At 42.4% G+C, this 15,588-nt stretch overlaps 1 protein-coding gene across 1 annotated transcript in view; it reads left to right on the top strand.

The window, feature by feature from the left end:
• The window catches only part of SOX5 (SRY-box transcription factor 5), a 412,396-nt gene that overhangs the window by 168,274 nt on the left and 228,534 nt on the right, over nt 1-15,588 (top strand). Inside the window, exons 4-5 of the mRNA XM_063308662.1 lie at nt 8,030-8,202; nt 10,559-10,627. Coding sequence (XP_063164732.1) covers nt 8,030-8,202; nt 10,559-10,627 — 242 coding nt within the window. The remainder of the gene's footprint in view (nt 1-8,029; nt 8,203-10,558; nt 10,628-15,588) is intronic.

The following is a 15,588-nucleotide window of genomic DNA, read 5'->3' as shown; positions in this document are numbered from 1 at the left end:
GGAACCCATGGTAAAAAAAAAATCAGAGAATACTGCAAGGATAATGAGGACAGCTTAAAAGCTTAGGTTTAAAGCTAGAATGTTCCTATCAATTAGAATAACTTGAGGGGTATGTTTGGAGGTATTATATTTTTGCTTATCAAAGCTGTCTTTCTTATGATCTTCAAGAGGAAAATGAGAATGCAGCAAACCTCTGTTTTCTTCTCTAAACTTCTGTAATCGACATTTTGTACTGTGACAAGCTGGCAATTATAAAGTTGCCTGCATATTAAGCCCCACTGTTTCCTCTCTTTTTCAGTTAAAATTGCCGTCTAATTTTAGTAGTTATTCAAGCTGAATAGTGTGGGTATACGTAAATGCATCTGTTTATATGTAGTTGTAATTGCGATGATTTATTAGGTAGCTTGACTAAATCAGAAAAAAGAAATCTCCCAAAATTTCAGTTGATGCTTAAAAAGTGTGTGTGTGTGTGGGTGTGGTTGGGATGCTTTTTTCCCCTTTCTCTTAGATTTGATTTGTATTTTTGTTTCACTGGATTTTTCTTAAAAATGCTCACCTATTTTGTTTAGGTTGTAGATTTGTTAGCAAGGACTGTGACTGCTAGAGGGAGCATGAAGGAGAAATCTGGCAACAGGATCACTTTCCAGCTTGCAGGGTTCAGTTCAGCCCCCTTTAAGCTCGGTCCAAACTAGAAATATTTATTCTGTTGGTGCACCACCAAATCAAAAAGATCTGTTGTGGTTTACAGAAGCCCAATAAAACACACAACCAATTAAAACATCATTGCAATCAAAACTGTAATAAGAAGAAGAAGAAGAAAAAGAACACCAAAATGCAAAACAGAAAGTGGAACACAACAGTTAAACAGAAGTTAAAAATCATCAGCAATTAAATTCCTAAATGCTGTATGGAACAGCTCTTTCTTAAACAGCTTCTGGAACATTAAGAGGAATGTTGCAAATTTTAATTCCAAGGGGAGGCTGTTCTGCAAAGTCAGAATAGTGACTGAGAAACAGAGATCCTAGGCCAGGGTTTCTCAGCCAGGGTTCCGTGGCACCCTAGGGTTCTGTGAGAGGTCACTAGGGGTTCCCTGGGAGATCACAATTTATTTAAAAAAATATTTCAAATTCGGGCAACTTCACATTAAAGAGGTAAGTTTCATGCTTTATTATTTACAAACACTGTTAATGCATATATACAGGCCTATACATGATACTGTACTAATTTTGTAACTTCTGACCTATATTTGAGCCCGAATGTGTAGGGGCTCCCTGAGACGTGAAAAATATTTCAAGGGTTCCTCCAGGGTCAAAAGGTTGAGAAAGGCTGTACTAGGCTATTTCTTCTGAAATCAGGAGATCATTTAGAGCAATGAAACCACTATTCCAGGTGTGGGGGCAGGGGAGATCAAAGGAGGAAGAAATCTTTATCCCAGTTTGCTACCCATCCTGGTCCTCTGCACGAAACAGCTAAAGGAAGATCTGGACTTGGAAAATGGGCAGCGTGAGACTCGCAGTATTAACATAAAAGTGCCCTCAAGTCATGCCCAGTTCCCATGTCAAGAGTACAGAAACTGTTGTTGCATTCTCCAGTCTTCAACTTCCCAGTCTAATCTATAGTCTGGGATCTATAGAAAGAAAATATTTTACTGTCATGGTATATATCCATCCAGCTCTAACGCTCTGCTATAGCGAAAAGTACACAACAAACAGTTTGGTCAGGCCAATTATCTCTCTCAGACTTCCTTTTCCTTTTGTGGGGGAGTTGGGGAAGATTTGGTGAGATCAATGCCCTCTAGCCTATTATCCCATATTCAGGCATACATTCACAGAGTCTGCTGGCAGTTGGTTTGTTTAAGACCAGTCTCCCTTAACTGAGGTACATCTAGATATGCTAGAAACAGTGTCAAACATTCCCAGCTGACATTGTCATTAGTCATGCTGACTTGGAAGTCTGAATATTGTAGTTTTAACACACCTGGATGACACCAAGTCAGGAATTGCCATTTTGCAATACATACACACCATCTCTCTCTCTCTCTCTCTCTCTCTCTCTCTCTCACACACACACACACACACACACACTCATATTCAGCTGTTATCAGCATTTTGGAAAACACTGTTTTTCATTTTAATTTCCAAACTTATCTAAAGGAGGAGAAGTCATCATTTCTTTTGCTTCCAAGCTGATAAAACACACAACCACCGTACTTCCCTCTTGGAGGGAACCATGATCATTCTGTTACGCCAACCTGACTGAAGCAATTTTGTGAATTCATGTTTTTCTCTGAGTATCTCATCTTACCTAGTTAATATTCCAGCTAGATTAAACGGATGATAAATATTTTCACAACCGTCAACATTCATTCCAGAATCATCCAGTTGAAATGCCAATTGTGGGCAGAGATTGTGGTGGATACATCTTCTCCAAGAGCATGGCTATTATATGCTATCAAAGGAATTGGTCTGGTTGATTTGGGGTGGGAGAACCCCCTTCTGGAGATTTGCAAAGTGAATTGCCTTGAGTTGGTTGGCAATTGCAATCTTGACATTTGGCTCAGATTCCATGTTTCCTCTCCTACATGTCTGTGTAGCTGTCTTCCATAGCGTGTTACTTACTGCCTTGTCTAAATGCTTTGATAAAATAAAAGTAAAAGATACAACTTGATAACCAGTGTTTCTGAACGGCTCATCTTGCAACTGAGAAGCTGTTAGTTAGAAGTAGCTATACTATGTTTGTTTGTTTGTTTATTTATTAGACAGATTTATAAGGCTGCCCAACTCACACATGGTGACTCCGGGTGGCTTGCAGAATTAAAAACCATAAAAACACAATACACACCCCACAATGGGAGCAAACACATTCATACCAGCCACTTGATTGGCTCCGAAGCAGCCTGGGGTTCCCAGGCCCGTTGTTGGAAGAAAGAAGGGGAAAAAGAGCTAATTTCTTTAAAAATTAGTGAAATATACTTTCTGATAATTTCCATGTCCAGGTGTCAAACCCATCGTTGTAGCAACACCTTAGTTCCCAATACTGTTTGAAGTGAAAACCATAAATTAGAAAGGTTTTTTTTTTTTTCTTAACTGCAAACAGGTTCTCATGTGCCACTGTTCTCCACACACAAAGCATGGCAACTGTATGTCCTTTCCGGGGGTTTCATTAAAGTGAGTCATGGGGGGAGTGTCACTGAATTAACAGGGTAGATATTGTTTGCTTGGATTTTCAGAAGTAGTGCCATGCCTTTAAAACAAATCTCCTTTTCCCCCCTATCAGTTCTCATTCCATGTGATGAAAGAGAAATTATGTGGGTTGTTTATTTAATGAGAGAAGAGAATTTTAGAGAAAATGCCATAGGTAAAGGGCACTTGTTTTGTGAAAGTGTCCGAGGGTTGTGTTGATGCCCTTTCATTCTACAGTCATTTCTCCAATGGTCTGATGCCTCCCTGGATATCTTTTCCTCTGGAAACTTCTCCCACTTAACGTTTTCATACTGGAAATTGCAGACAACGAGGGAGGCATCACATTCATGAAACACTGCAAAGCAATTTTATGCATGTGTGCAAGAACAGGAATTCTTTGTTCCCCAAAAATCCTGCATAAGAACTGGTGCTTTCTTAAAGAATTCAAAAACAGTGTGACATTGAGAGTCAGCAAGGAGGATGACCCCCAATTATCTACAGTGATGTTATTTGAAAAGGGATGTCTAAGAACGACTAAATTATCTCTTCAAACCAGAGAAATGAGATAATTGTAAATAAATTTATCAGAGCAAAAAAAAAAAAAAAATCCAGCTTCACATAATGATGGCAGGTCCTTGAAGGACATATCTTGTCTTCTGGACCATTGGCCATGTACCTTAAATACCAACTGTTGGGGAGTAACAATGGGAAATGGCTACTTTTTCCAGCCCAGACTTGTGAGTATGTGGAATGCATCTGGTTGCCCCTGCATGACAGAGAAGGCTGGACTAGTTGGGTGCTTGGCCTGATCCAGCAGAGCTCTTCTAATGGTCTCCCATGCTACTGTCTGTTTAGATGCAGACTTATCAGCAGTGGCTACGCCTTTCCTGCCTCGATGGCAGGGCTGCATTTCCAAGGCTACAGCCTGATGCAAGGCACCTTAGGAAGATGTGACCGCAAAGAACAGAAGCAGCAAAATATACCCCAGGCAGACTTTACCTGAAATGCAACTTATTAAGCTGGAGAGACTTTGCTTCCCTGTGTGAGACGTAACGTCCCATACTCAGAAAACCTTCACAAATATAGTACTGTACAGGGAAGTCTCTCCATCTTGACAAGAATGGAAGAACTACAGTTGTCCATAGATCTTTCTGGACCTGAGTGGGAGTCTTCTATAAACTAACTACAGGGTTTATCTCCTTCTCCGTCTCCTCCTCCTTCTCCTCCTTCTCCTTCTCCTTCCCTTTGTTTCTCTCCCTTCCTTCCTTCCTTCCTCCCTTCCTCCCTCCCTCCCTCCCTCCCTCCCTGAAGAATCTGATATGGAAAGTTGAATGGTGGTCCAAACAGAGAACACTTCTTGTTACAGATCAGGATGTGTGGATCAGAATAAATCAGTTCTCTTGTTGTTCTCGTGTGTTACTTTATTACAGATTCTTTTAAGACATGTTTGAAAAGCACCCAGTTACACCTTTTCCATTTTCAGTGTTCCCTAACTTGTAGAATTTTGGAGCCGGAGAGGAAGGGGAGAGGGAGGAGTATGTAGGAAAAGGTGAGAACAGGTAGGTAGGAGGCAGAGGCCAAGCACACATTGTAGGTGAAAAAAACAAGTGCATGTGGCAGTGTGTAGGAGAGATGCCAAACATGGGGCAAAGGCTGAGAGACTGGACATGGAGAGTGGACAGAGAGGGAAGCCAAGCATATGCGGTGCATGAGTGAGAGAGACAACGGCACAAATGTTGAGTAGATCTGAGAAGCTGAGCATATGCAGTGGCTAGCTGGGGGGAAATTGTGACAGGTTTATGTCTTTTTTACATAAACCTGTCACAAGCAAGTAAGTAAAATTCATGTCCCTATGAATTTTAAAAATTAATGGCAGGGCTTGATATATATAAGAAACATTCCCTTCTCACCCCTATGGGTGGTATGTGTCTTCTTCAACCTCGGGTCCTCCACCAGAGGCCTTGGAGTTTGAGGGTTCTGCGCAGAATCTCAGCTGTTCCCAGCACTGCCGTCTTCTGGACAGAGAGCTCTGATGTTGTTCCTGGGATCTGCTGGAGCCACTCTCCCAGCTTGGGGGTCACAGCCCCAAGTGCCCCTACCACCACTGGGACCACTTTGGCCTTCACTTTCCACATCCTTTCCAGTTCCTCCTTCAGGCCCTGGTGTGTGTGTGTGTGTGTTTGTGTGTATTGATGATGATGAAGGTGGAGCTTTACTTGCTTGGGACATGTACTTACACTGAAATGTTTTGACTCGTTTTTCCTAGAAAGGGTTATATTCTCCCACCAGGTCCAGTGGAAATGAGAGCTGGTCTTTGCCCATGTTACCTTGGGATGAGTTTTTCATGCTCTAACCATGTAGACTTAGAACTTCCTATTGCAACCTCCTCATCCTGGTACTAAGGAGATGTATTGGAACTGTGACTCCAGGATTTCCCATTCAACAGTGGAAAGTGCTAGGTTGGAGGAGGTGGTGTTATTACATGAAGCTCATACAGAATTCCCTTCAACAGATGGGGGGCACACCCCAGTAATAAAGCACTGCTTTGCTTGCAGAAAATCCTGGTTCAAGCTTCAGTATCCCCAGAAGGGGAGGGGGACCCAGACTCCTGGCTCAAACCCTAGAGAACTGTTGCCAGTCAGTGTTGACAATACCAGGCTAGTTATAATTTTTGCCCAATACTAATTGGACAAATCCAAAGATTGATTAGTTATACAGTAGCTTCCTGTGTTCCTAGGTTCCTAGGATCCATTTGAGAAAGTACAGTAAAACATTTGGATTATCATATTAGTTAAGTGTGGTCTTGATGGCATGTCTGTCAGATTGATCCATAGATGGCTTGAAAACCACACATAAAGAGGGCTCATCAGTGTTGTGTTATCAAGCAAGAGTGAAATATTAAATGTGTCTTGGTGATTTGGCTGTAGAGGTGGAAAATATGCTTATCAGTCACAAATTGTGTTATGACACAAAACTGGTGGGATAGCTAATACTCTAGAACAGTGTTTCTCAACCTCAGCAACTTGAAGATGTATGGACTTCAACTCCCAGAATTCCCCAGCCAGCATAAGGTTGGAAACACTGCTCTAGAAGATAGGGACAAAATTCAATGACTTTGTTTAGTTAAAGCTAAAACTTAACAGAATAAAATTTAATTGACAGAAGGCAAAGTCCCTTATTTAGGAAATCAGATGCATAGGTATAGGATGGGGATGCCTAACTTGGTGTGAAAAATGTCTTGGAACTGCAGTTGATCACAACCTGAATATGAGTCAGCTGTGAGACATGGATTTTGAAAAGACAAATACAACACATGGTTGCATCAATAGAAATGTACCTTCCGAATCTCAGGAAGTAATACTTTCAGGGAGATAATACTTTTGCCTCATGTATTGTACTGTAACTTAACAACCATGTTTTAAGAAAGACTCACATCAACTGGAATCAGTGCAGAGCAGGAAACTAAAGACTAGCTAAGGAGACTACAAGGAGAGAATAAGAGAATCAGTACACTAAATTTCTTCTTGAGAAAATACAACTCAAGGGGAATAGCACTTTTCAAGTATTTGAAAGGATGTCACAAAGAAGAAGGCCATGATCTGTTTTCTGTTATCCCTGAGTAGAGGGTATAGAATAAATTCCAAGAAGGCATAATTTGGTTAAAGGCTAGGAAAAACATCCAAACAATAAGAGTAGCACAAGAGTGGATCCAATTATCCAAAGAGGTGGTGGGCTCCCATTCACCAGAGACGTCCAAGCAGGGGCTTGACAGCCATCAGTCTGAGATGCTTTGATTTGAGTTCCTGCATTGAGCAGAGGGCTGGATTTTATGGCCTCAGTGACCTCTTTCAACTCTCTGATCTTAAGAACCTCTGACTTTCAGCTGACAACTTTCCCTCTCTTGGACAACAAATAACAATACATATGGGCAGAAAAAGAACCATCGGTGGGGGCAATTATTATCAGAGTTTAGCTAGGTAAGAGAATGAGAAAGGATTGGCTATTCTTCAGACAGTCTTGAGGATGCTGCTTTGGACACGTCTAGAGGGAGATAAGAAATTCAGCAGCAGTTCCAGCAACTCAGATGAGGTGGTTAATCAGGCTGACTGCCAAAGTTAGCATGCATCACCTGTATGATCCTATACAGATAAATTTGATTGCAGAAAAATATGGAGGGGGAATGAAAGACTTGGCAATGAAATTGAAGGGGGCAAGTCTTATAGATCAATTCCCTTTCAAGGCCACTCTTTGGAAAAGGTTTTGGAAAAGTTCAGAAAGCCCACATTTACCCAACACCATGCAGTAATAACTGCCACTTGTTGCCCTTTCTTGGCAGAAGCAGAATCAAGTCTCCTTTTATTTTTTGGCACCATGGTATTGGGAAGGGGTGCCAGGCTGTATCTTGCTGAATTCCAGGAAAAAAAAAGGGTAGATAGGTAGGTAGTTGACTCATAGATTGCTGGATACACAGATAGGCCAAAAAACCAATCCTATTTTCAGCACCCACCAAATCTATACCAAGCGGATCAGAAATCTCAAATTAGCACCAACAGCCTGTTGAGGTCCTGCTCCTGGCAGAAATGTGCTGAGTATCCTGTGGGAAACTCATTGCTATGCACATGTATTCACAAATTAAGATCCTTGGATAGGCAGCAAAGGTAGGACCAAAAAAAAAAGGGGGGGGGAGGAATAATCAAATCATTTGAGGCTGCTGTTGTGTACTGCAAAAGGCATTTTCTGCTCAGCTTTACAGGGCAAGTTGGATTGGAACGGTACCCAGATCTCATTTCTGATTCTCTCCCTCTCTTCTTTCTCCTTTTGCCTTTTTGTCACCATATGATGCTCAGGGACTCCAGAGAGCCTAGCTGAGAAAGAGAGGCAGCTTATGGGCATGATCAATCAGCTGACCAGTCTGCGGGAGCAGCTGCTTGCGGCTCACGACGAGCAGAAGAAATTGGCGGCCTCGCAAATTGAGAAGCAACGCCAGCAAATGGAGCTGGCCAAGCAGCAGCAAGAACAGGTGAGCAGTTATTAAAAGAGACTTTTAATCTAGTCCTGCTCTGGCACTGGGGAGCAGGAGATTAGCACTCTATTAACGGGTCTTTATTTTTAAGAGGTCTGAAATATTCACAGATCTAATCCCAAAATGTAACTTAAGGGCTGGAGGATAAAAAGTTAAATGGAGTGTACAATGGTAGGTATTATTTTCAGCACACAGTGTGGGAGAGGAATGGATTTCCAGGGGTTTTTTTGGTATAATCACAGTATATTGTTCAAGTTACGGAGAATATGTTAGAAAGAGGGTTCTTAAGGCAACCCACAAGCCCCTGCTCTTGCCTCCCTGCCCCAATGGTCAGATGGTGACCCCAGGTAGACTTATAAAGATAGTAGGTTAGAAGGACAGGATAAGGGATAAGGCAGCTTAAACTTCCTTTCCTCCCCACTCTTGTAGTTTAAACCCAACACTGATGTTCATAATTTAAAATTTATTACATTGGCTAAAGCACAAAACCTATAAAATATCTTGGTGCCAACATTTTGAGGGATCATTTCAACTTCAGATTTAACCTTTCCCTCCCTGGCCTAGCAGACTTGGTCTCTTTCCAATTAGCAACTTCCATCAAAAGCCTGGGCAACCACCTGATTCCTATGGCGTTCAAGAAGAATGTCATCTTTGTTTTGTTCCTGATTTGGCCATCATTTCTTGCATTCTTCCAGAGGAACAGTGTTTGGGCTTCCTAGTCTATTGACACCCTCTCCATTTGATGTTTATTTCTTTTATTTATTTATTTATCAAATTTTTATCACCACCCATCTCCCCCAGACGAACAGATGTTACTGTTGTTCAATGCAATAATAAAGAAAGGGGAAAGTGGTGTGCCGCAAAGCCGAATGCAGGCGTTTAGCATGTCTTTCTGTACAAGAAGGCAATTGGCGCCAGAAAGAAATCCATTAAATTTCTCAGGCCACGCTGCTGGGGAATATGGACAATGAAGTTCAACCTAGTTGGAGGGCACCAGCTTGAGGAATGTTATGGTCAATATAAGATAATACTGAAGATAGTTCTGAGCTGGTAATTGAAGGCTCAGTGTCAGTTTCCCCATCTGTACAGTATATATCTTCATCAGCATTAAGAGGCATCATATGACTCAATTTCTGTCTGTACAAAAAGCATAGGGGTCCCTATGTCCTTTGTTTGCCATGCCTCACTGGCTAGTTTTGAAACTGTTCTTTAGAATTACTGGTTTGGCAGCCCTTGACAATGTTACATAGATGTTTGGCTTCTGATACTTCCTCATACTGTCCCGTAATATGTGCAGTAAGATCTCTTTTTCCATTCTGAATGTCATTGGGTGTATCACTGGACACTCAACCCATGCTTAACTGAACCATGGTTTATTCAACCTAATTTTCTGTGTTTGCATGTCACACTGAACCATAAGCAACAAGGATCTGGATTCGCATTTCATGCTAGACCAACATGTCATCATCTAGTTCATGGCTCACAGTCAGAAAGGGCAAACACCAAATTCCACTTCAGCAAGACTTTAAATTGGAGTCTTTCCAGATCTAGGACTAGAATTTATTTAAACCAGGCTAAACAACGTGTGGCCTTACAAACTGGGCAAGCTGACTTGGAGTGGTGGGAATTGGAATTTAGTAACATTCATTATTGGCTTAAACTAAAGATGTGAATGATCTTCAGTTTGGATGGACCAAGAGGTTTTTCTTTAATTGAAATCTGAAATTCTCTCCATCTCATTTATGAAATAGTTTATAAGTTCTTATTACATACAGACTAAAAAACCCTTCTTCATCCATACTGAACAAAATCAGGATAATTTTATAGCAAAGGAGCAAAATGCAGGAGCAAAAAAAGATGTAGGTATACAAGCAATTTGGATAGAATTAAAGGGAATTAAGCAAATTTGTGGAGGTTGAAGTTATCATTGGCTACTTGTCATTATGAAGGCTGAATGTCAGCTTCTATACTATTATCTCTAAATATCAGTAGTTGAGGAACACAAGGGAGACAATGCTATTGATTTCATGGGCATTAACCACTGTGGTGTCATCCAGCATGGGCCTTCTTATGTTCTTAGCATTATGTAAGAAAATGTTTTCCAGGCCAAGAAAAAAAAAATCATCTGTTTTTCAGTGTAAAAACAATTATTGAACTATGACTCCTGCACATAAACAATAGTTTACTGGGTACTAGAATGGATGTATAAATTGTCTTAATTTGGACAAGACTGTTATGGGCAAAAATCTAAGCACATTTGGAAACATCTGTCTTTTGAGGCAGACACACACAGACGCAAACATGCATACATGCACACACCATTAAATTACGTGTACATGTGTTGACCCTACAGATTGCAAGACAGCAGCAGCAACTTCTGCAGCAACAACACAAAATCAACCTGCTTCAACAACAGATCCAGGTCAGAGATTATGAATCTGTCCATTATTTTAATTATTCAAGTCCGTTTTCCATTCCTTTTCACTATCTTCAATTCAGTGATGCAATGCAATTCATTATCAGTGGGGTGTCCATATATGTAGACAGATGTCAGGTTCAAGTTCAGCTTTGTGGCTTGAGGTCTGAGTGTGTATCTGTTCATACTGGCTGAATTAAATATGAGTGAGATCCATTGAAAGTAACCGGGTTTAAGGAGACATAACTCAAGCCCAGTTGATTTAAATATATCTGCACAGTGTCAGTAACCACAGTTGATTTTCTATGATCCATGGTGTTAAATGAACAGCTGCCTTTCTTGGAAGAACATCTGCAGAGGGTTTTGGAGACACATGTTTATCACAGCCATGAAACCCCATTCATTTGCTAGGTAGCTATCACATTGGCCCTGTACATAAATGGATGGATCATATAGTGTTCCTTCTCATAATGGGAAGCTGATTCAGTCAGAAACTTCTTTTCTGTGGAAGAGCCACAGAATGTGGACAGTGCCATCTCTCACAAAGCCAAACATACACTTGGTGGGGAATTATTTCTGTTGTGGATGTAAATTCATGATCCTAATCTGTGACAGTAGGTAGGATGAAGTTCAGAAAACAACATGAATCTCCTTGCACATTCTTCTAAGGCACAGAGTTGTGCAAACTTCCTCACTGTGTTCCTTGATTGGTTGACATTTCCCATATAATAAAAAGAGAAGAGAGAGGAAAAAAAATATGTTGCTGCACATTGGGAAAGCAATGGCTGTAAACAGGTCCAACAAAGGATATTTTCAGGAAACATTTTGGATCCTGTAAGCATTAGCTCACCCATCATAATCAAAGCAGGAGAAGATTTTGACCTAGTTCTTTCTTGGTTGGACCTCTTTTCCAGCTGCTTTTAAAATCCTGCTCATTCTGATCACAAAGTTGACAAAATGGTGAGAAATTGACTCCGAAATGGTACGATCAGTGTTGAAGACATCATGGTTTGAATGTTTAAGATGCAGGAGCAAACAACAGCTCTTCCTCCTCCTCCTCCTCCTTCTTTAAATCCTCTACTTCCTAGAGCCAATTTTCTGTTAAAGCGTACTAACATCACAATAATTCTTGTGCATACAGTGTGATTTTTTTCATTGACTCTAATTTATATTTCATAAAATATCATAATTTTTTTGAGAGTTGGATTACCAGGGGATTGATTGACTGGTTGATTTGATTTATATAGCTGCCCATCTCATACATGTGACTTTACAACAAAATGAATAAAATTCATAAAATACACAGTATAAAAAATAAAAATAAAATACATTGCAGCCAGGCATCATCCAACCACTTATCCACACAGCCAGGAGACAGCTCTATCCCACTCCAGGCTCAGTAACAAAACCAAGCCTTGTGGAAGGCCAGCAGGGATAGGGCCAATCTTACCTTGATGTGGTGGATTTTGGAGGTGCCGCTGGTTCTCAGGAAGGAGGGAGCACATTCCAAAGAGGTGAAAGAGATAAGTGGAGGCACAGTCCAGGAGGCAATGGTGGGAAAGCTAAGAGGTTCAGAATAGCCCCGCCCTAGAAGTTTTCCAGGTTATTTCCCCTGAGGTTAGGTAGAGCAGCTTCAGTCTGGCAAGATTCTGTCTATACACTGTGAGCAGATAAAGAATTGAAGTTTGAATGGACTGACTCTTTGTTGTTCTTGGGCTCGACCTGACACTTAGGGGGGATGATGTTCCAAAGGGTGGGTGCCGCAGCAGAAAGGGCTCTCCTTCTGGGTACTGCCAACCAACAATAGCCAGAGCATGCCCCTTCTGCCAGATCAGATAGGACTGGGTAGAGACAATTGGAAGAGACAGTCCTGTAAGTAACCCAGTCCTAAGCCATGAAGGGCTTTAAAGGTGACAGCCAGCACCTTGAATTGCACCTGGAAGCACACTGGTAGCCAATACAGCTCGTGGAGCAGTGGTGGCACATACTCCAAGTAACCAGCACCAGTAACTGCCCACACCACCGCATTCTGCACCAGTTGAAGCTTCTGAATACTCTTCAAGGACAGCCCCATGTAAAGTGCATTGCAGCAGTCCAGTCTGGAGGTCACAAGGGCACAAGTGACTGTGAGCAGGGACCCCCAACCCAGGAATGAGCACAACTAATGTACAACCCAAAGTTGTGCAAAAGCCTTCTTAGCCACGGCCGCCACCTGCTCTTTGAGCAGGAGCCATGAGTCCAGGAGGACCCCCAGATTGTGCACCAGGTCTGTCTGGGGCAGTGCCACCCCATCCAGAACCAAAGATGGAAGGTCCCCCAGAACCAGGAGGTCTAAAAACCCCAAACCACTTGGTCTTACTTTGGTTGAGCTGAAGCCTGTTGCTCCTCATCCAGGACCCCAAAGCTTCCAGGCACTGAGACAGAACCTCCACAGCATCACTCAGGTAATATAAAACAAACTGATGATATTCACTCCAAACCATCAGATGACCTCACCCAGCAGCTTCATATAGAAGTTAAATGGGAGGGGAGAGAGTACTAAGCCATGCAGCAGCCCACAAATGAGGGGCAGCCAGCTGGATCTCTACCCCCATCAGGACTGATTGGAACTGACTCCGGAGGAAGGAGAAGAACCAGCACAACACCGTGCTGCCCACCCCCAGTGCCTGGAGCCTCCCCTGCCTTTCCCAAACACAATAATTTGAAAACAATTGAAGGGAATATTTGTAGCTCAGGCTTGAACTGTGGAGTCCTTGGTGCTCTCTGAGCCTTGTTGTTTTCTTGCAGACGTTTCATTGCCAGACTAGGCAACATCTTCAGTGCGAAGAGGGAGTGGGCCTTGCTCTCAGTTTATATACCGTGGCTTGCCCTGCTTGTGTTGGTGGGGGTGTTGTTCTCTCCTTGGGAGTTCTTTGATTGGGCTGTTGTTTGCTGCTTGGTTGATTGCCTGAGTTAATAGTTCCTTGATTAGGGTGTATTGTGCTGTTTGATGGTTCATCTGGTGTTAATCCTCACTCATCCGCCTCTGTTCTTCTTGTGTAATTTGGCCTTTCTCCGTTGCAAACACTCACCCTTTACACATGAACAAGAGCTAGCATGCTGGCTGAACAAGACTAGAAGTCCTCGGCATACATACTTGGCAGTAAGACCCCCCGGTTCAGTGGGGCTCAGTTTAGAATAAACACATATAGGTTCTTTTGTGCTTGAAGCCCAGGGCAAAGATTTCTATCAACTTTTTTTGCTTGCTTGCCTATTTGTTTGCAGAAGAAAAAAAAAACCTAGCCCTGTAGCTCAAAGATTTCCTCCTGAGTTTCTACCCTTACTTACATGGAGTAAAACTAGCCTTAACAGATCCAGCCGTAGCATAACAACAGCCTGTGCTTACTTATCTGAGAGTAAGAGCCACTGGCTTTAGAGTAAATGTGCAGATGTATGCTTGCTGAGCCCAGATTTCTACCAATCCTTTCTGTTTCTGTGTGTGTCCATACTTGTGCACAGAGTCATGTGGGAGAAGGATTTGTGTTAAATCTGCAGACGAGGTACCTTATTTTACGGGCAGTTAATTGTAATCAGTAATCATCATTACAATTTGGATTCAATTATTTTGAGGCCTTTGGCCTGTATATACGGGCCCACACTTGGATGTAGCGGTTGCGGGGTGGAGCGGCAGTTTTCAAGGTTGGTTTCAGTGGAAGCTGGCAAGGTGGGACAAGGATGCTCTGTCCTGGATTTGGAGATGGGAGTTTTGTCAGATTTGTTCTCTTGAATCTTCCATTTGGGAGGGGATCATCTTCAATTCAAGGTTGCTTCCATTCAGGGGAATACAAGAAGGAGAGCTGCCCTGAATCAGACCGAAAGCAGGATACAAACACAGAAGGGTCATAGCAATCTGATTCCCCAGCAGTGTACTGGCTCTGCTGTTGGGAAATAATAAATAGCCAATCGAAGCGAATATTTGCAGCTCAGGGTTGAACTGTGGAGTCCTTGGTTCGCACTGAAGATGTTGCCTAGTCTGGCAATGAAACATCTGCAAGAAAACAACAAGGCTCAGAGAGCACCAAGGGCTCCACAATAAATAGCCATTATGACTAGTAGCCCCTGAAGGCTGATCCTTCTAGAATATGTTCTTCCCTCCCTTTGGAAAATCATTCCTCCAGAGTTAAGTTTCGGCCCCTCCTTGCTCCTTTTCTGGAAAGCCCTGAAGACGTGGTTTTGTCAGCAAGCCAGGAGACCCCTGGTCTCTTCGGAGCCGATCAAGTGAGGATTTGAATGTATTTGCTGCCGCTGTGGGGTGTGTATTGTGTTTTTATGGTTTTTAATTCTGTGAGCTGCCCGGAGTCAATGTGTGTAAGTTGGGCAGCCATATAAATTTGTTTAATGAATAATAATAGAATAAATAAATATGCTACACTCTGGGATTGAAGGACATGACAGAGCTGTCTAGAAAGCAGTACTCTTTGTGAAAAGCTCCCCAGGATCATTTGATTTCAAGCAGTAGGGTTTGGCTCCTTAAACTGGGGCCATATGGCCCAGACTGTGGGGGCCAGAGCCTACAGCTTGGCAAAATCCCAAATGCCATGCCATGCCATACCTTGCCATGGCGTCCCTTGGATTGCCCCTTCCTTCCTTCCTTCCTTCCTTCCTTCCTTCCTTCCTTCCTTCCTTCCTTCCTTCCTTCCTTCCTTCCTTCCTTCCTTCCTTCCTTCTATTTTTATTTAAACCTCCCAGTGCCCTAAGCTGAGCATGCTAAGCAGTGAAAGTAAAATACCCCAGGGCTCCCTTACATCTCATAGTGTTTCTCCCACAGGTTGTGCTGGTGGTGCACAGGAAAGCAAGCCAGTGCCAAACCTAGAGAATTCCTAGCCAGCCCAGGGCCTGATACCCATTGCTATCAGTCTCATCCACCTTCTGTCTACAAACACCTCCTGGAATTTCCCCACCTCGTTTTGTATCCAGTGAGGTTTGGT

Source organism: Candoia aspera, chromosome 7 (assembly GCF_035149785.1).
Source record: "Candoia aspera isolate rCanAsp1 chromosome 7, rCanAsp1.hap2, whole genome shotgun sequence".
Taxonomy (NCBI): domain Eukaryota; kingdom Metazoa; phylum Chordata; class Lepidosauria; order Squamata; family Boidae; genus Candoia; species Candoia aspera.
Note: the sequence above shows the minus strand (reverse complement) of the source record. Positions and strands in the feature narration are given on the sequence as shown.